Source organism: Stegodyphus dumicola, chromosome X1, assembly GCF_044657685.1.
Source record: "Stegodyphus dumicola isolate Sdum_Otavi_A_Nest chromosome X1, ASM4465768v1".
NCBI classification, from domain to species: domain Eukaryota; kingdom Metazoa; phylum Arthropoda; class Arachnida; order Araneae; family Eresidae; genus Stegodyphus; species Stegodyphus dumicola.
The window spans coordinates 62,869,822-62,892,802 of NC_140780.1; the positions used below are offsets into that span (position 1 = coordinate 62,869,822).

General features: G+C 30.8%; 1 protein-coding gene across 4 annotated transcripts in view; it reads right to left on the minus strand.

The window, feature by feature from the left end:
- Ask1 (apoptotic signal-regulating kinase 1) overlaps positions 1–22,981 on the minus strand; it is a 259,398-nt gene that overhangs the window by 79,322 nt on the left and 157,095 nt on the right. For all 4 annotated transcript variants that reach the window (XM_035377348.2, XM_085807445.1, XM_035377341.2 and 1 more), the window contains 2 exons: positions 17,562–17,623; positions 8,051–8,116 (listed from right to left, as the gene is read on the minus strand). In XM_035377348.2, coding sequence (XP_035233239.2) covers positions 8,051–8,116; positions 17,562–17,623 — 128 coding nt within the window. The remainder of the gene's footprint in view (positions 1–8,050; positions 8,117–17,561; positions 17,624–22,981) is intronic.

Consider the following 22,981-nt stretch of genomic DNA (forward strand, 5'->3'; position numbering starts at 1 on the left):
CTTTAGTTCAACATGCACCTGCACATGTGAGTCTTATGATTCTCGACGTTACTGGAAACCAAACTTGCCAAAAACTTGCTTTGCCTTTCTAAAAGACAATCTGATTGGAGCTGCGAAAATTGGGTCTACGCCAGCCAAAGAATGTCTTTGCACCAGCTGCCCGAGTGATGCTCATCCGATACATAATTCGCCAACTAAGTGATCACTTCCGTAAAACTCGCTGTTTTGGGGATCGCCGTATGACATTCCCTGACTTTTCGAGATTTTGACTAAAATCTTTATACTCCCTGACTCTTCTCTGATTTCTTTTGGGTCAATTTTCGAATTCCCTGACTTTTCCGTTTTTCCCGGTAGCGTGGCATGGCAACTCTGTTACATTTAGTACTCTTTGAATTGAGAACAACCGATTTGTTATTCAGATAAGTTCAGAACCGGCAGCAGAGCTTATGTGGCAGAATTTAGGGAATGCAAATTTTAGCAGCTCTGAGAACGAATTTAAAGGACAGCAAAATCTTTAGAATTTAGGGATGGCATTGAGATGCAAACTGAAAAGGTAGCAAAACTTTTAGAATTTAGGGAGGCACTTAGAATTTGGCAGCGGAATTTAAGACCCACCAGAGACTGCACCTGCCCACAAAATACCTAGAGCCGACCCAGAATAAGCCTTAAGTACATGTGGAAATTTATAAAGAACATGTAAATACATATAAATACACGTGGAAGGACTCAGATAAGCCTTAAGCACACGCAGGATATAGGCATAAATATAATAAATAACTAATAAAATTCAGCAATATGTCTTTAGTCACCGTTCTCATGCTACATCATCAACAGTGGATAGCAGCTTAGCTAATCTTTGTGATGACAACCCTGAATTCAGAAGTTTTCAGATATTGCAAACAAAATGCGAAATTTTCCAATTAATGGAATTTGCGGAGGAGTGGTAGTAAATGAAGATGGTAGAACAGAAGATTTTCAGTAGCTATGACAATGCCCCAATCAGAAATGAATTAATGAACAGCAAAACCTGTGGTATGGTTCTGAAGACAGAAAATATTGCTACTGATAGTGAAGAAAATGACAGACAGGTTGTTGAGAATGAAAAAGTTTTGATTAATAATTTAGTGGGAATTCTGGACATGACATTTACAGGACTTGAACAATGGAACTTTGTAGCTGAAATTTGTATATTTATAAAATAAAAGAGAAATTATTAGTTTAACAACAACTTTGAAATGAAACAAATGAAACAACTTAAGCTGAAAGAATTTTTAATAAAGAAAACTAAATAAATACTGAGCTTTCTGTCCTTTTCATTCATTCTTTTTTTTCCCCTTTTTTGGTCAATTATGATTTCCCTAATATCATAAATGCTTCATTATTTCATAAATTACTATTTGATATATTTAATTTTATGATTTTTACGTGTCATTTTACTAGACTAAAATAGATAATGTAATACGCGGAAAAATCCCAAATCCAGAATTTTTGACGACCTAACGAGTCCGATCTCAGAGTTTCTACTGATTTCTACTGATTGAGTTGATGGTGCAAACAAACTCTGGTATTGATGTAACACATACATACTTTTGTTTATTCCTTTTTTAGATGGTGCCACTATAGCACACTTAAATATGAAAATATAGACAAACAATTAAGAATATATAAATGCAAATGATTCTGTTAATTAATTAAAAATTCTACTAAATTTAAATTCGTTTTGATTTTATAAAACAAAAGCAGCAGTGGCCCATTATGTTTTTATGAGTCATTCAGCCTTTATGAATGTCCAAAAGATACTTTTCCAAAAGAAATCTTTGTCCAAAAGATATCTTTTGGCCATCATGGCCAGAAGATAGTCCTCACTTTTATTAATATGTTGACACCAGCCTGACAAACTGGTGGGTAATATTTCTCTATTCCGTGGGGTGGCATGACTCACCGATGGGTTACACTTGCATACAAAAAAAAAATTACGTAGCCCAAAATTTTATGTATTCAACAGTATACATTAACATTTCAACATAATAATCAAACATGCAATACAAAACAAATAATTTACAATGTAACTTATAAATTAAATATAATTATTATTTTTTTCTATGAAATTTTTTAAAGCAGGCTAAACAAAGTGCCAGCTTGCCCTTACAATTATCGCAAAATGTTGTTACTTTCTTTGCTCTATTTATGGCATACTGAGAACCTTTTAGGCTTGCTAAGCATTTATAGCATTCTTTACATCACTTTCTCATTTTCCTGGCAGATCCTTCGTACAAATTAAAAAAATGTTTTTTCTTTTTTGTTATTATTACTTCACTACGGGGATTTACAAAATGGATAGACCATGAAACAGACCACTAATTCAAGCGCCGCTGCATGAAAAGAACAATGAATATCCGCATCGCAGTCTATGTGTTAATGAATTCCCACCATGATTCTGCCAGATAATGTAGAAGCAACTAACAAAAAGCAAATTACATACTACATGAATACCCAAATTTTGGCATGGATAGGCATATTCATAGAAGAGAAAAGAGCGAAATTGAAGACAAGAAGTGTAAAACAACCTTGAAATAAATAACATAGTTATAGTTATAAATCTACTCACATACATTTTATGACAGATATGTGATTAAATGTATCTCTGAATTTAGGACAAAGTAGAGAAAGGAAATGAATCTGCACATTCAAATTTAAAGAACTGGAAAGCACCATTAATTAATGAATATCAGATTACCATCAAATTATTAATCAAATTAAGACCTTCACTTCCAGAATGCTTCTTAAAGTAATATGTAAACGAAGCTGAATCAACAGTTGTTTTAAAATACAGTAAAAGTGATAATTAATTTGTTCATTTAATGCACCTTTTACAAATTCTGTGCTTCATGTAATGATCCTTAGGATAACTAAAAAACTTTCTAATTTAGTTTTAAAACATACTCCATCCAGCATATCACTTATTAATCTATCTCAAATATGATGCATTAGTGAAGTTTGACTACACTACTATCTTAATTTTAATACAGAGAAATAGAATAAAAATAACAGAAAAACAATAATACACAGCAGTATAAGTACATACAGTTGAACCCCACTATAATGACAGGAAGATTGGTTCACTATCTCTGATACAATAAGAAATAATAATAAGAAGATCCGATAAGAATAATATCAAAACATATGAATAATAAATCTAACTGAGTTTAACTACAATTATTATTATGTGCAGTTATTAAATTTGTTGTTTATTCAAGACAGAAGAAAAACACAACAAAGTAAAACATAAAATTAGCAAAGCAACAACCTTGAGTTTGGCATAAATTTTAGTCAAGACTCTATTTCAAAGGCAAATAGGTGCAGGTATATCTTTATCAGAAACAAAGAAATTTGCTTGATGGCAGGTTTTGTTTCTGATGGCAGAGATAATGGCAGATTTCTTTGCCTCGAAATCGATACAATCTTGACTAAAATCTACATCTAACACCATGTTGTCTGTTGCTTTGCTAATTTTATGTTGTTATTTGTCCTTTTCAAGTTTCACTATGCATTGATAACTTTACATCATACATTACCTAGTATAAATATCATGGTTCTGATCTTTACCTCCAATTACAACATTTATAAGTGAATAAATTTTATCCAAGAAATTGAAAAAAACAATAAAACAGTATAACACAAAACAGTGATAAATTTACCTTTAACTTTTACTGCTGGTAAGAGACATTTACTTCCAATTATAGAAATGTTTTAAATAAAGTAAACATTCATGTTTTTAGCACTTTTAAGTTTCAAAAAGCCAATTTTTGTAAACATTACAAAATCTGACTTTTTCTATAGTTATATTTAGTAAAAGTTAATATTTATTGTAAAAAAAAACCCCAATATGTTTGACTCACATACAACAAAAATTGATTGAAATGTTTTAAGTTCAAGATAATTTTACCTGAAAAACCAGACTTTGTATACAGATTAAGAAGCAAATATTTAAATTTGGAGGTAACTAAAAATGAAATAGCAGTTTATAGAAAGAACTCATTGCGGTTAACAGATTAAGTGACAATAACTGACACGCAGACCATCATGAAACGTTTTGATCAACATAAATATTTTCAAAAAGTTGAGTTTATAAAATACATGTTCTGGAAAACAGTCATAGGCTTCAAGTTTTGGTACAAGGCCAACTCATAACATTCCCATAGATTAAAAATAACAAATATTTTTAATTCTTTTTTTTTTTTTTTTTTTGTATAACTTATTGTATTAGAACCTTAAACTAATAAAACGACACATAAGTATTATTAGTGCAGTTTAAGCATTTGAAATTTATTAATTACTTGTGTGATAATGCTTTTGGCAAACCAAATGTAAAAAATTGTACATTAAAGAATGTTACCTGTTAGTAATTGCAAATGAATATCATTGAATGACATTAAAACAGAAATGAACCTCAAATCATCTTAACACTTTTGCAAAATGGTAGAACTAGCCATTAATACAACACTAATGAATTTGATAAGTTGGTAGTTTGAACATTAAGTTAATAATATAGCATGTAGAAAACAAATACACTTTACTCATGACAAAAATACTTTTTTAACACTATATGAATGCAGGGTCTCCAATTTCTGTATCGTTACTGCACCTGTCACTAACTAATGTGATGTGTTTAGTGATTGTTGGATGCAGCTAGCAATTAGCAGTGTGAGGTATTTAGTGAATGTGAGTACACAATGAGCGTTAATTGTGAAAAAGCTAACTTATCTCTTGACTATTTCCCTCAAAGAAAGCAATAAAAATATATTTCTGTCTCTGAAAAATCTCAAAATTTTCCGAAATTTTAAAGTTTTACTGCATATGAGTCAAAATTTATGTTTATTTTTAAGAATGAGTACAAATTTTCACAGAAGGCTGTAACATGGACCAGGGCACTACAAAGTTTGATATCATAATTTTTATAAAGCTACTTTTTTAAAAAAATAATAATGGTATAAAATGAATATTTACATCACTTGAAATATTTTTGTATCAGAAAATGCATGCTGATGACCAATCAGTGCAAAAAATACATCTTGTGTAAGGACTTTTATGGATACACAGAATATTGGCTCTATTAAATCTCTTAAGTTCAAACCTCAAAATTCTTTACATTCATATTTTGTGAGAGAAAAACTACACCGTGCAGCATTAATATAATTATATGCTATATTTATTACTATATAACCATAATTATTATTACATTTATGTATAATGTATGAATTTTCAATTATATACAAAGTCAAACATTTGATATAGCTAATTTTAAGATGTATTAATCTATGGATGAAGAGACATTATCTGCTATACTAGCATGAAGTTTAAAATACAAGAAAAATTAAAATCTGATAACAATTATAATGATAACATGGAAAAGTAAAATGTAAATTATTATTTCAAAAGCAGAAACTTGTAATTTTTGAAAAAATAAAAAGAAAAGTAAGAGGATTATAGACCTAATCAAATTAGGTTATGCTGAGAAGAGGAAGAATTTCAGTTGTGATAAAAAAAAAAGGAGTTGCAGTATAGATGGTAATAATATATGGATACTGCAAAAAGAGAATAACGATTGTAATGTATAATATTAACAGTGCACACTAGATGCATGATAGATCAGTGCACTGTTAATGTTTTACTTCAATACACACTACCAAAATTGCTATTCTTATGCTCTCTAACTAGGATTTTATTCATTTTGAATGAACTATTCAAAAACAAAATTTTATGCTAAAAAAAATGGAAGAATAATTTTAACCCTTTCATTAAGCAAATTATTTCCTTCACAATTATGCAAACAGATATACCGATCAGCTATGGGAAAGATATAAATACTGTTTAAAATTAAGGAAATAACAGGAATAGAAATTTTGAGCTTGAAAGGAAAAATCTACTTAATAAACATTAATAACTACTTATATTATTAATATATATGTAAGTAAGGTATAATAAAATATTATAGCTATGTTAAGAAATAACTGGCAACCTCAAAATTGACAGTTCTAGATTTGGTGCTCTCTCTCTAAATTCATTTGTTCTCCCAAATTCGAGATCCTTCCATGTTATATAACACAGCTTGAAAAATGTAACTAAAACTAATATTAACGAATTATAGCTTGTTTCTAGAAATGCACCTACTTCGGTATAAAAACCACTGGCGAGTTAATTACATTATTACATTCATTTTCCCCCTAACTTCTGCCATGCAAACATCTCCACACTGCTTATGCTTCTCAGCCTGACATGACGTCGTATCTTTTTTCCTGTTACCTAAAAATTTATTGTATACAACAATCATTGAAAAGTAATTTGTTTGCCAAAGAGGTGATTTTAAATGTGTAAAAATAAAGATGCTGATTCTTCAATTCAGTTTTGTTATCTGTGTCTCTTCTTGCCACTCTGCCAGCACATATTTATATAAAGATTTATTTTTACTTTCAAGTTTTTAGTATTTTTACTTGATAAACACTTCAGTTTACAAATACTTAAAATTTCAACTATATGGAACTTCCTCTCCAAATAAATAAATAGACAACATTTCTAGAATAAATTATAATTTCCTTTAAAGTAAATTGCTAAATAATTGCAAGAATTTAATGGCATTCTTTTGTAAAGGCAACTAAATGAATAAGAAAATCATTGGAAATCCTATATACATTAATCTTAAGAGTGGTATCATTCATTGTTCAGGAATATTACTGTATTTCCTTGCATATTTCTCCCCCTAGCTTAAGCACAGGGTTCTGAAAATTTATTAAATATACACATAATTTTTTCCTTCTTCAAGCTGTTCAGGAATTCAGCCATGTAATAGTTTTTTTTTTTTTTTTTTTTTGTCTTACTAATTGATTTGCCTATCAATATTGGGTGCATGGGCTTTGACAGGCAAAGTAATTCTACCAAAGAGTTTCAAGAAAAGATGGATATCTAATGCTGTTGATGGTTCTGAAAATGATTATATGAGGAAAGGCAATATGACAAGGTGATTGATGACTTGCAAGTTCTAATGAATGACGAACCAGCATTTTCAGCAACACTGAATGAACTGAGGCCTAGGAAGTAGCAGTGGACAATAATAAGGGGGTAAGTTTCAAGAAATAGAAAAGTAGAAATGAAGATAACTTACCAGACATTATAATGTTAATATTGCCATGCATTCTTATTGAAATGTTAGTTTTCTTTAAATAAATAATATTGCAACAGTTCACAGCAGTTTATCCATATTTTTTAAATTTTTTATGTTCTTATTGTAAAAACATTTTTTTAAATTTAAATTACTCACATAATTTTCCTCTCTCAATTTTTATATAAGCCTGCTAATTATAGAGCGAAAATATGCAAAAAAACTACAGTATATGATTCAGCTTAATGAGAGCTGACCTTAAAAAGAATTGTAAAAACAATTTGAGCATCATTCAAAAAACGTTCCAACTTATTAAATATTTTAGTTAAAGAAATTCAACACTAAATTTTACAAAGTTAACCTGCTGCAAATAATAACTTATTTAGATGATTATTTTATCAAACATTTTAAATTACCAGTGTTTAAGTATACACAAGCTACCTGAAAAAGACGGATGCACATTTTATTTTCTTAAATATTCATCATCACCATGTATTTTCAGGTACAAAGCTTCTTAAGAGTATGACAGAAAGTTTTGAGGAAGCAATTTATACACAGGAAATTCTTGACTAATTTTTCACTTAAGGATACTGAATTTTTTATGTTTAAATTATGAAAACACAAAGAAGACTTTATGAATTTTAACTATACAATTTAAGGATCATACAAAAATTAGAATATTTGTACAACAAATTTATTTCACTCATCAATCATTCATCAGCTTTAATACTGACACAATATTCAGAAAATTTGCTTCATAATTTTGAGATACTAACTAGAAATACATATTTAGGATAAGTTTTTAAGGCAGCAATTGTAGCAGCCATCCTTCTCAAACAATCTTTGTAAAAGAATCACATATGTATATGTCATATAAATAAAGTTATCTCTTACCTCACCAAATGGGGGTTTCCCAGTAGCCATTTCAACAACAGTGCATCCCAGAGACCAGATATCAGCCTATAATTTTTCAGAATGTTTTTAAGTATAATTATGTCATAAATCATGCATGTAAATTTTAACATAGTACTTTATTTTAAAAACATACAAATAATACACAAAATCTGAGCAATCTTGAAATAAAAACATAACATTACATGCAAATTTATCTACTGATTTCACTTTTCTTATTTAATTGATATATAATCATTAAATATAGAATTAACTTACATACACTTACGTAGACGATGTTCAAAATTCATCTTTTTGATAGATTTATACTGTAATATATTTTTGTACACATATGATGCAAAAAAACTAAATTAAATTTTATTTAAAAAACTGGAAAATTCACAATACTTTAACCGTACCATATACTACAGTTTTTTCAAACTAAAACAGATGTAAATCAAATGTAGTTGTTGAAGTTTGGAAACTCAGAATTATTTCCATCCTTAAATTAATTTATACAGTTTTCTTATACAGAAGATATAATCTATAAAATAAAATTTTTATCTGTTATTTATTCCCTATAATAACAAAATTAAAAACAGCTAGAAAGTTATAGCAAAATTTTTCTAACTGAACATCATCACTAAAGATTTTCTTTTAGACTTAGATACTTTAAAATTTTGAGCTTCTAAAGCACATGATCAGAAAGTCGGTTAACTCTTAATTGGAAAATAATAATAATAATAATAATAATAATACCAGTAATGAGAAGGAAAGAGAATACATAAACTTTCTTATGTTATTCTCTTCTGTCTCAGCAAAATTATTAATGTAATTCATGTAAAGTGCTGAAGAAGAGAATACAGGGAATCATGTAATAAAAATAGGGTAAATTGCAACTCATTTGTGACCCTTAACCACTCAGCAGACCACACTTTTCTGCATTTGCCTGCATGTGATAACAGGCATCTAATTTGTAAACACTGTGATTCTGATTACAATATATCGTTTGTGCTAGCTTGCTTTTTGGTTCATAGTTGGCATTATTTAATCAGAAAGCAAACCTTTATTCTCCTCCTCCATTCAAATGGCACAGATGTGTGATTTCATTTGGATACCACATAATAATATACTTTGAAAATGTTTATACAAGTTTTCTTTAATATTTAATTAATTTATTATTAAAATGCATATACTTGAGATATAAGGCCTATTTCACATAGTTTATAAATTCAATTTTTGTGTGTTAGATATGCATAATTTCTCATGATGAAAGCAGTGACTGTGGAAGTTTTGACCATATCATCTACGAAAATCTGCTAAACAAAACAGGAAGCTTCAAAATTTTGCATATTTTCTCATCATGATTTTGCATCGGATGATACAGCAGTCACATTTTTTGGCTGTCTCATGCAGGAAAAATAAATCATCCACCTCCTCCACCAAGATTTTTTTCTTGCCCCTCCATCTCTTGACACTGGGACTTATTCTTTCATTGCCAATAATTCGTTATTGTCTTGATGACAGCATAAATGAGATAGCACTTGAAATAATTCTTACAATAGATAGTCATATCAATGAAATATCCTGAAAACTATAGCAGGTCAATGAAAACAAATGAAAATTTGTGTATTTTTCACACTGGTAACAAACACTGCAAGACAGTGAAAACAAAACCAAGGATTGTTGTACTTTGTTTTCATATGCATTATACAGAGATGGCAACTTGATATGGTAACTTGCAGACAGAAATTTTAAGACTTTTAATACATAAGAAATGTTAGTTTATGTAAAATTAGTTTACTACTCATACTAGCATGTATGAAAAAAGGCAGCAATAAAGAGGTAAATTTTTTTTAGGCCAACAAGTAATTTTGCACACATATTTTGTGTTAGAAATGCAACAGATTTGCAATTTCTAGGACAAAATAGGCAATTTTTAAAGAATTTCTTAATATATATTGAGCTAAGTAGTAGTTAACTTGAAATTAAGGCAGAAAAAACAAATTCTAAATGCAATCATGTATATGGCAAAATTACAGTTTGGATCTATGAGTATGTATGATATCCAATATTTTTCAAAATATAATGATTTTACTGCTCGTAGTGGGAAATTCATTACTATCGGGTTAAGAATTTTAAGCGAATAAAGTGTCATAACTGTTCTACATTTTTTGCTTTGCTTTTATTAAATGAGTTTCATGTCCCCACTTTCAGTAAGTTATTTACATGTAAACTGCACATTGCAATTCATATAAGTGTGGTGAATCCCCTTGTAACAATCGTCAGTTTTGATGAAAATTCAGGTTTAAATTAGAGGACCTTCCTGTTCTCATGGGAACAAACACCGAGTGTCCGCTAAATGACCGGAAAGTAATCAGAAAAAAAAAAAAAAAAAAAAAAAAAAAAACATTAAGGACACCCCCTTGTGCAGTTTCCTTGCGACCAAAACTTAAAAGAAAAGGGGAGGGCTTTTGTCTGAAAAATGCCGTAGGTATAAGACATGCGACTGACCTGATCCGCATCTTGTGGAAGCTTGTTTTTCTTACTGTAACTGTGCTGATATTTTACTTTTATTTACCACAGAAATCTTGTTTAAGTTTTAAAATAAATATTTAAAAGACCACCTGTCAGATTATTTCTCCACTTCAAAAGTTCGCTTACGGTACAACTTAAATTTTTGGTGGCAGAGGTGAGGTTTGAAATCCATGGAAAAACATTACAGATGTCAGTCCGGATAAAAAGAAATGTCAGTCTCCTGAATACCTTATATTAAGATGGGATACGGAATCCATGGAAGCAGTTTTGTGGGATGTCTAGGGTTTGTAGGTTTGAAGATCTCTAGCATTTTAAACTTTTATGGGACCGCCAGTGTCCACATGTTTTTAGTGACAAGAGAGGACAGGGTTCGTACACATTTCTGCACATGGAAATTACAGACTTTTAAGGACCATCAATGAAAATAATTAAGGACCTATGAGCAAATGGGAACTGAATAAATTCAATTGAAGATATTATCTATGCCTGAATTTCACTTTTGTAATACCATCCTAAAAATAAAATAGATCCCTAAGTAGTACGCATTATTACTAAACATGAATTAATTAACATAATTGTTAATAAGTTTGAGAATAAAATAAACTTTATGCAATTTATCAAGTAGCATTAAATATTTTACACTTACGATAGTTGATCATATATGAAAGAAGATAAGTGACATTTACATTTTACTAACAGTTAGCCTTCATGTTGATTTTTTTTAAGTCTCATTTTGTCACATACTTGGTCAGTCTAGAGGTTTAGTAAATAAGCAGATAGATTTTTTTGTCAAACTGCATAGGTTAAAATAAGAAGTAAGATCATAATCAGCATAATTCATAACCAAAAGACTGAATGTTGTCACCGCTGCTGCTTGTCTAGAGAGAGAACTGCTGATTAGAACAAACATGAAAGGCCTGATATAGGCAAGGTTGGCAAGTGTTGAAAGTTATGCTCTGTTTGATGCAGTTAGTGTCACAGTTAGCTTCGTGTACAGTTCCAGGGGTTGTAACCCAGTTAAAATACTTTAAGGTTCAAATAAGCCATTAAAGCACCAGAGGTGATATGTTGTTTTGTATTATTTTAGTTCTCAGTAGATGCATTAGAATATGTTTTACTTGAATTTTTACATTTTTATATTCTATCTTGTAACCACAGTGAGCATTAATGAAAGACAATAACTCACTTTAATATGTAGAGATAATTTTTAAGGGTAAGCAGTTAGTTATAAATAATTAAATTAGGTAGTTATTACCTTAGGCATTATGGATTTACATGACCACTATTAAATTTTATTTTTTAACAATATTTGTTAAAAAAAGCCCTATTAAAATCAAAATCTAATAAAATTCCACAGTTTAAAATACATGTAATTTATGACACAGATTTTTAAATGATATTTAGATAATTACACATTAAAAGCTACAAAACATTTATGTTTTGTAACGTTTATATCGATTTCCTTCTCTTTCAAGCATCTTTTCTAACAATTAGAGATTTGTTTCACTATGCAAACCAATGTTCTCGCTAGTTTTTGGGTGCTTTATCTCCTAACTTGTCAACCTCTCCATAATGTACCTATGAGGGTTTAATTGATCTTGTAAAAGTTAAATAGTCCAAAACCCTGACAGCCGTGAAGCATATTATCGCTACGTGTGAAATTAACTACAATATAAGATAAAGGTTTAAATAAACCTCTTATTTAAAAAGAACTTGGAACAAACATAAAGGCATGTTCTGATGCTAACAAAATCAATTACAGCTCACATTGATGTAATTAAACATCAACAGTCAAATTCACACTAATACTGTGAATATACAATAGAATATACAATTTAATTTTACTTTAATCTGGCTCAATAACTCAATAGAAATGGGAAATTAAAGTAAAGGTTGAAATCATAAACAATTGGGTAATTCACATAATAATAACTGCACATATCTTTGATGAATAATTTCCTTTACGTACTCAGCTTCTTTCTTCAACACGTTTCCTTTTCATTTCAGAATTTTTGGATTTCATTAAGGATCTGTTATTCTAAAAAACACTAAATGCATTTAGAATGTACAGAAAAAGAGGCTAATTTTATTTCTTTAGTAATATGAACATTCAGAAGCAATACGAAATATATAAAGTAAAGGCCAGTTACAGAGCTGATGTGGCAGAATTTCTAGAATTTAGTGATACATTGAACAAAAAAATCTAGAAATGGCAAAACTTTTAGAATTTAGAAAGGCAGTAGGCAGCAGAATTTAGGATCCATAGAGATTGCATCAGGTGGGAAAATGCCTAGTGCCAGCTATGTGTATAATGCATTAAGAAATATTAGATGAATCTTTTAAATTGTACGTTTCCAATTTCTTTATTAATAAAAAAATCTTCTATAATGCCTGCCCGTGTGATAACATCAGAAGTATTTTTTGATGTTTTCCATGCTTCTGTCTAGTGAAAAGCAGAGAAAATAAAGAGAAGATAAACATGTTAAGATTCTAGTATCAGAAGTCATACATTCAAATATTATGTTTTCATTGTTCTTGAAGATGTTCTTCAAAAATTAAGAAATTCATTGCAAACTTTCTGTAAAATACATCCATTACGTGTTGATACCATGGAGACATTTTTCACTTTGTCACATATTTCTCGAATATTCTAAAATTGTGGGTCTATAAATCTTGCCTTCAAATCCTTCTAAACTTTCCAAGCTGTAATGTCTAAAATCCTACAGAAAATCATCCCTACCAATTCTGTAACAGCAAAAAGCCAGAAATATTTTGGAAAAAAGTAGGAGGGAAAAAGTATAAAATTAATTTTATAGAGAAAACTGATACACATTCTGAGAATTTTGAATATTCTGAGACAATTACATGGGAAAAACTCTTACTATGAAAAAACTTAAAACAAGACATTTTTAATTAATTACATAGCTAATTTTGCTTTTGCTAAGAGCTGTTTCGTAAACTGTGCTTTATAGCATTATACCTTGTTTATTTTTCAGATTTAAAATATTGTATAAGTTGCCAAAATGAAACTTTATAATATGACAGCAAAAAATAAAAAAATGTTTTATTTTAATGTTATTTTTTAAATATAATTTCAATATATTACCAATATTTTAATAAAATTTATCAATGTTACAATGTTTTAAAAAAAATCGTCGAAAAATTCTCAGATTTTGGAATTAAAAAGTTTCTACAGAAACTAATGTTAAAATGGCCAAAATGTTGAAAAGTCGCCAAATTTAGAGCCGTTTAATAAAAGAATTCACATCCCCAAAAGCAAAAAGTTGTTTAAGAGCTATTTACTGGAAAAAAATTAATTTCGAAATCCTTATGTTTCACTTCTTGCTTAGAAACTCGAGTATCCCATCATTTACATTAGAAATAGAAACAAATTATAACTCATGAACCCATTCAAAAGATAACCATATATATGGCAATGAATCACCAAAAATATTCCTCAAAATGCTAATTCACACTCAAAATGACAGTTGTAAAAACAGACAGAAATTTCAGATGATTAAAATTAAAGACCTTCTGCTGATTTTGACCAAAATTAAGGACTTTTAAGGACCAAAAATCGATTCCAAAAAATCTAAGGACTTTTAAGGACCAAAAATCGATTCCAAAAAATCTAAGGACTTTTAAGGACTCTTAAGGACCGTACGAACCTTGGAGGAACATCAAGTTCTAGAATTCAGCTGATCTCAAGTTTGTGGGACAGTCATTGTCCAAATATCATCAGCACTTTAAAATTTTGTGTGACTGTCTATCATCAGCATTTTAAAATTTTGTGTGACTGTCTTGTGTTCAAATATACTTCCAAGTAGGTAAGTGTAAAAAAAAATTCATCCATTTTAGTAGTGGACCATCAGGTTCCAAAAATCCAGTTCAGTAGAAAATTTGTGAGACAATCAATGCCTGAAGATCATCAGCATCTTGTGGGAGTATCAGTGTCCAAAAAGTGATGTGTTATGATAATAAGTGATATATGTGTCTGGACCATTGGCATCTATAAAAATCTTAAATTGTGATTTATTAATTAAGTTGTGACAGTATCTTCATATTCGACGCATGAAGCAGTGCATGCTAGCTTTTCATTCAAAGTCACGTATTCCTCTACATGATATAATTTCTGTCAAGTCTTGACAAAATTTTCAGATAAATCACTAATTAAAGCTGATTTTTCACTCTTTCTTCTGTTATCCCGTATTCTGACATCATCAAATTATAAGGCACGAAGAATGAAAAGCAAACGCTTATAGTTCATAGTTTTGCAAAAAATATCCAATCCTGTGCCATCAGTCGCCCATAAATCTTTAACATATGCATGGGAAGATTTGTGCAATTCAGCTATGTATAAGTGTGTTAAAGAAAAGCAAAGTTTTGCATCTCCTTCTCTTTTGAAATTTCCAGAAATATTTTTTACATGCACATTACAGCATTTCACAATCATTGTGTTATCAAATAATAGGTTTCATGCACTGATGGGTGAAGACATGTCTTTAGTACATATGTGTATTGTCAGACAAATTTTTTATGATATTATGGGACACATGCATCTTTCACATCGAAAGGGTTCTTTCTGCCACTGTATTGTTTTATCTTTTCCTATAAAATAGTCTGTTTGATCATAAGGAATGTCTTCTGAAGATTCGCACTCTTCTTCGTACAGACTGATGATCGCTAAATATATCTTCATTATCTGATTCTCCTAATTCTTCTTTTATAGAATCTTCATCAGACGAAACCTCCGCTAATAATTTTTGAAGTCTTTTCATTTCTTGATCATACATCAAATGAGGAAGAGACCGAAATGAGTGACTTGAATAAACAATGGCTCGCGCTGAAAAATAGCAACACGAAAACGCGCATAGGGTGTCAGCACACCCCAAACTGTTCTTTAAAACACAATAAATGCCCGGAATTTGCCGTTTCCACTCGAACCATGCAGAACATGATCTTGGAGGCAGCTACTGATGGACCTAACCATTTCGGATTATGGGGGAGATAACGTTTTTTTTTTTTTTTTTTTTTTTTTTTTTTTAAAGTCTTCCCGGGTTAAGAAGCAATTATCTGACAGAAAACAGAGTGCTATTTTAAAACCTGGTGAATGGTCGGAATCCCTTGGTCATTCCTGAAATAATTCAAGAAATAAACATAGATATATGCGAACTCACCACGTCTACAGGAAAGAAAAATATACTAACAGCACCTTGTTTATCCTCCAAATAACAGGAGACAATTCCAATAGAAGATATCACTTCTGTTACTGGGTGGATGCATTACTAAAACCTTCCACCAAAATAAGAATTTCTAAAGATCAAGGAACGTTGGTTTGCTTGTTTTGGCCTCATACCAACCAGATAAACTCTCAGTAAATTTGACAGTGCCTGAATGTTTTAGAAGTGGTTTGTCTGAAACAAACTGCATTGTAAATTTACCAGGGAAAAAGGAAAGATGCACTGTTCGCCATCTTATTAAATTATAGCCATATAAGGAAATGCTTAAAATGAATAATTATATTTATTTTATAAATGATGTAAATCAAATTATAATGAAATGGTTCCTCCTTATGTTAAAACCAGATAAAATGTGTATGATTATTTTGAGATCATTAAGTGCAGTAGTTCTGGATCAAGCTTCGGGTCTCCACACAGTGATTTCCAGAAACTGATAATCAAATATCTGTAAGGCTTTCCTTCTCAGCCTGGATAAATGTATAATCAATATTAGATTTTAAGAATGTATGTTGTATATTGCATGTTTGCAGAAACACTGTAAAATTCTATTTTGTGTGTGTAAGTTAGTATCTGGTTTACTGTTTTTAATACTGGCCTCAATATACATTCATATTTTTTTATCCTTGGTATTTAACCCAGCATAGTGTCAAAATTTTGTGTTTATATTCATTGTTTAGTGCTAACTTTGTATGTTTTTAGCAGAGGTAATTAAGCAACAGATACTGGAATTCTGCAAACCCCCTCCACCCAGAGGAAGAATGGGTAGTACTGACCCTCAATTTTGATGAAACATCAGGTTTAAATTAGATAACTTTCTGTTCTCATGGGAACAAACAGTGATTAAGTGTGCTAAATGAACAGAAAGTAATCAACAAAAACTCATTAAGGACACCCCCTTGTGCAGTTTCCTTGTGACAAAAACAAAAAAGAAAAGGAAGGGGCTTTTGCCTGAAAAAAAAAAAAAAATCAATAGAGGCTTAATTAAATCTACACCAAATAGAAGATTGTTGTTTTGCTTACATTTTCTTTGGATATATATATCATATTTAAAGACTGGAACTGTGAAAGGTTTGTCTAATCAAAATTATAATTTTTATTGAAATGAAAGGCAGTTATGCATAGTTCAGAATTCTTTATTTTTTATCAAGACAAAACCTATAAGAACTACCTTTTCAAACTTCACAAACTTTTTAGACAACATTCCAAGAAACACTGACTCAAATTTATACTGTGAACACAGAAAACCATGAAAACACCCGTGCAGTCAGGTTGTTCGCCAGGATACAAATTCAGGTTGAATTACCAATGTAAGCAGCCTCATTTAGTCGGTCATTATTGGCCCCTCAAAAAATGGAAAGAAAACATAGCTTAAACTATGCATATTAGGAAACTCTAGGATGTGCAAGGAAATTTACAGGGTGCTTTCAAGATTAAGCAGTATGCTTTTAAAAGTCCAGTTATAAAAAATCACAAAATATGATTTAATACAAAAATAAGTTACCAGCTCTGTTAAGTAATTAGACATGATCTAAATAAATTCTAAGATATAGATCCCCCCCTAACACATTACAATATCTCTGTTTAAAATTTTATTACTGTGCCTTAACACATAATCTTAAATTTTTGACAAAGGCAACTGAAAGGCCCATCCTCTAATTTACTGAATGCGGTAATTTTCAAAACTCACTTTATGGAGTTAATCTACCAGGTTCAATAATAAATTTCTGATATCTTACCGGAGCTCCATAACCCCGTTGACCTTTGTCAATAACTTCAGGAGCCATGTATTGAAGGGTACCTGAAAATAAAAATCGTGAAAGATCCAGTTTTACAGAAAATATAAGGTTAGAAATTAACTAAGACTACTATAAAAGGATTAGTTTGCTAAAAAAGAATAATTTTTAGGCACAGTAATCAATCTGTTTTTACTTAAAATTTACCATCATCCACAAAATACTTCATAACTAAAGAGATAACAGTTTACAAGTTTCAATTATGTCCGAGCAAGAAAAACCTGTAACATTTATTATCACCTAGGCAACTATACTAACCCCCTGAGCAACGTGGCTGCTTTTATCTGATGATGAGATTTTTTGCTGCTTGGTATGCAATAGCCTACAATTTAAATTATTTTACTTCTGTATGTTCTTTAACAAGACCAACTTAATGAATAGAAATTTATGAAAACACATACTAAAATAAATAACTATACAAATTTGACTAATAGAAACTATTCAAATACAGTTTTTCAGGACCAGATCCAAAAAGCCATGACAATCAGAAGGCTAATAATATATAGTATAAACCAGTACTTTTTACTGCCCTCTTATCTCTTAAGGTTTAAGTTAAATTTTTTTCATACATATACGACAAAGAATGTATACTGTAAATGTATGACTGCAGCGATAGAATCTGCTGTGAATTAATTTACCCTAAAGCAGTGTTTCTCAATCTGTCGGACTACAAGTGCTTCTCTAAGGCTCTCTTTGTACACTTCTTAGATTAAAAAAAAAAATAACTGCATATGCTGCCAATCTCAGAATTTGGAAAATACACATGGCAATAATTTTTCACAATTCCTACCTATGGCTTCTCACACTAGTCTTAGAAAGAGATTTCTATTAAAGTATGTTAATAAAAATAATAATAATATAATATATAGTTTAGATAAGTTCTGGCAACAGGTTGTCGTCATCAGTAGATTGTGCTTCACGATACTGTTGTTCAAAAAAAAAAAGCTATAGTTTGTAATTCCAATAAAAGCATCGTATTTTTGCTCTGCTATTTGTTTTTCTCTCTATTTTTAGAAATACCTTTTTAGGTTATGTATTTTTAAAAAAATACTTTTTTAGGTTATGGGTCAAGCAAGCTCCCATATTGCGTCAAATGTTTTGAATTGATTTCTTCTCGAAGAAACGGAACTCGTTAAGCCTAATCAAGTAAGTGTTTTGTTTTCGTTATAGCAATCGAATGTTGTTTAGAAATCAAAGTATGGAATTATCTAAGGTCCAAGTAAAGCCTTTATCAGGTGAAAGCGATTGGCTTATATGGAAATACAGGATAAAATTTGTTTTAAATTATCATCTTGGTGCTTTAGAAATTGTAGAAGGAACTATAGTGAAACCAGAAATTCTTCCTGTAGATGTTCTGATTGCTCAACAAGAGAAATATAATGAAGCTGTTAAGAAGTTTCAAAATGCAAACACTAGTGCTATGATGGTATTAACGAATTCCATGATGGAAGAATGCAAAAAGTTATGAGATTTCAGACTGCTAGAGAAGTGAGGTTGGAATTACATAAGTTATTTGAAGCATCATCAGAAAATCAATTGTATAATATATGCATGCAATTTTTTCAATGCAAGTGGAATGAAAATGATAACATGGCAGCTCATCTTTCCAAATTAAAAAACTTATGGAATGAGTTGAATTAAGGACTTGAAAAGAAAAATGAAAATAAGTTACCTGACATGCTACTCAATTGCAAGATTTTAGATGTCTTACCAGGACAATACCATTTGTTTAAGTCAAGTTGGTTACTCTTAGGTGAAGACAAAAGAACAGTTGATGAGTTAACAGCACAGCTTTGCTCTCATGAAACAGAATTTAAAAGTCATGAGAAAGGCAATACAAATGAACAAGTGGCATTAGTAATGTCAAAATCTGAAAAACAAAAGCAATATAAAAAAGACAAATCCAGAAGAAAACCAAGAAAAGAAGATATTTGCAATTATTGCAAAAAGAAATGACACTGGGTAAAAGATTGTAAACAGTGGATTGCTGATGGAAGACCACCCAAGAATAGGTTAACAAAGACCAATGAAGGAAATACAGGCAGTGTAATACTGATGTCCATTGACGAAGAGACTAAGACTGCTCAAACATCTTTTTGGATTCATAGTGGAGCTACAAGACATATCATGAATTGTTTCACATACTTTATTGACTTTATGAAGTTTGATAGTCCCTGTAGCATCAAGGCTGCTCGAAAAGAAACTTTAGTTGCTCTTGGTAAAGGTACAGTATGTGTCAAAACAACTATTGGTAATAAAATCCAAAGAATTTACCTTAAAGATGTTTGGTATGTTCCTGAGATAAACAGAAATTTATTTTCTTGACTTGCTGCTCTAGATAGAAATCCGAATAGTAAATTTATTTCAACAGTTACAGAATGCTGGTTAAAGGTTAATGGTCAAGTAGTGCTTTTTGGAACTCGCAAAGTATATGGTACTTTATACAAGGCAGCTATCGAACCTATTATGCCTGATAAAATTATAGAAGTGCATTCTGCTGAAGCAGACAATTCCTTGTTAGAGTTATATCATCAGAGATGGGGACATCAAGATAAACGTCACATTAAGAACATGCTTGAGAAAGAATTAGGAATTAAAATCCCATTTGAAAGAAAATTGTGTGAACCATGCATTTTTGGCAAAGCACACCATTTACCATTTGGCATAAGAAAGCCAGCCAGCAAGCCTAGTGAATTAATTTCAGCTGATGTCTGTGGACCTTTTGATGAATCTTTCCAGAAGAAAAGATACTTAGTTGTGTTTAAAGATAGCTACACAAAGTTTCGTTATGGGTATTTTATCAAGGAAAAATCTGCTGTTGTAAATATGTTACAACACATGCTTGCACACGCTAAAATCTTCGGACATTCAGTCAAAGAATTTCTCAGCGATAATGGAGGCGAGTTTGACAATGACAAAGTGCGTGCTATTTTGCATTCTGAAGGTATAACTCAAAGACTAACAGCACCTTATTCTCCTGAACAAAATGGCTCTAGTGAAAGAGACATACTTACAATAATCGAAATGGCAAGAACATTTAAGTACTCAAATTCTGAAGCTCATTTTCCTGCAGCAATGTGGGCTGAACTAGTCAACACTGCCATATATGTACTAAACAGAACTGGCAAATCATCAGTAGAACGCAAGAGTCCTTATGAGCTATGGTTTAAAAAGAAACCTCGAATTAAGCATCTTCGTATAGTAGGATCTGTGTGTCATGCCCATATTCCTAAACAAAGAAGAAGGAAAATGGATAATAAGGCTACAAAAGCTTATTTAATTGGTTATGATGGAGATGAAAGATACCGACTATGGATCAAAGAAACCAATAGAGTGATCTGCTCACGTGATATTATATTTAACGAAAAGCTCACAAATTGTGAAGAAAGGGTGCAGTTACCTATTCAAGATCAAGATAGCCTAATTTCTGGCTCTGAACATCAACAAAATTCAGAAAAAGATAAGTCAGAAAAGTTTCTTTGTGAAGAAGATAATTCAGAAAAAGAATACAACAAAGAAATATCTAGAAATATATCAGAAGAAAATTTTGAAAAACAAGAATGTGAAGATATCAATTATCAAAATAATGCACAGTCAAGATACCTAAGAGATAGAGCTGACTTGAGAAAGGCAAAGCGTTTTGAAGATTATATAATGATAAGTGAAGCTTTTATTATTGATTCTGAAGAGCCCGAATCTTATGAAGAAGCGATCAACTGTAAGCAAAGTGTTAATTGGAAAGAAGCTATGGATTCAGAGATGAAATCATTAATAGAGAATGAAACATGGAGTTTAGAAAAATTACCAAAAGATGCTAAAGCTATACCATGCAAGTAGGTTTATAAGATCAAAAGGAATCCTGATGGATCTATTGATAAATTCAAGGCTAAACTTGTTGCCAAAGGATGTACTAAATGTTTAGTCCAGTAACAAAGTTAGGAACTATTTGTTCAGTTTTGAGCATCGCAGCCAATGAGAAAATGCATCTTTCTCAGTTTGATGTTGGTTCAACATTCTTATATGGAAAACTTGAAGAATCTATATACATGCAGCAACCAGAAGGATATAGTGACGGTTCAAAGAAAGTCTGTAAGTTGAAACGCAGTTTGTATGGACTTAAACAATCATCACGCTGCTGGAATAAATATTTTGGAGATTTTGTGTCACAGCTGGGCTTCAAGACAAGTGAAGCTGATCCATGCTTATATATAAGAAACAATAACAGCAAGAAGCTAATCGTATGTTTATATGTAGATGATGGTTTAGTAGCATCAACAGATCTACAAGAATCTGAAAAATTTCTCAGAGAATTGAAGTTGAGATTCAGAATCACAACTAAACCAGCAGTATATTTTCTTGAACTTGAAATTAAACATCTTGAAGATGGAAGTATTAAAATTAGTCAGCAAGCTTATGCAAGAAAAATTCTTCAAAAATTTGGGATGGAAGATTGCAAGCCAGTGTCAACTCCTATCCTGAAGGAAGGTCTAACTGAAAAGAAAAAGGAAGATAAATCAAACAGAGAAATTTTTCCTTATAGAGAAGCTGTAGGAGCTTTAATGTATCTTATGTTAAGCACAAGACCAGATTTAGCTTACTGTGTTGGCATTCTATCACGTTACCTAGAAAAGATGATTCCTTCAAAAGATGATTGGAAAAAAGTGAAACGTGTATTCAGATACATAGCAGTTCTCTAACTAAAGGTGTTACACACAAGAATAAATACAAACCAGGAATTCTAGAATGCTATAGTGATGCAGATTTTGGAGGCTGTCAAGAAACAGGAAAATCAACGAGTGGAGTAGTGATATTATATAGTGGTGGAGCTATATCATGGATTAGCCAAAGGCAATCAGTTGTTGCAACTTCGACGACTGAAGCAGAAGTAATTGCAGCTAGTGAATGTTCTAGAGAAGTAATTTGGTTAAAGCGACTATTTAGTGATGTAACCAAGTTACGTGAAACTCCAGTAATTCAAGTAGACAACGCCGCTGCAGTGAGACTGTTACAAAACCCAGAGTTTCATCGAAGCACAAAACACATTGATATCAAGCACTTTTTCATATGAGAGAAAGTTCTAGAAAAGGAAATAATTGTGCAGCAGGTACCTACAGAGGCGCAAGTAGCTGACATAATGACTAAACCTTTATTTAAACCGAGACTGTTAATTCTTTGTGATAAGATGGGACTTTTGTGACTTTTTTCTTTTAATTTATTATTATTATTTTTTTTACAAGGGGAAGTATTAAAGTATGTTAATAAAAATAACAATAATATAATATATAGTTTAGATAAGTTCTGGCAACCAGGGTTCGTACACATTTCCTTACATGAAAATTAAAGACTTTTAAGGACCATCAAAG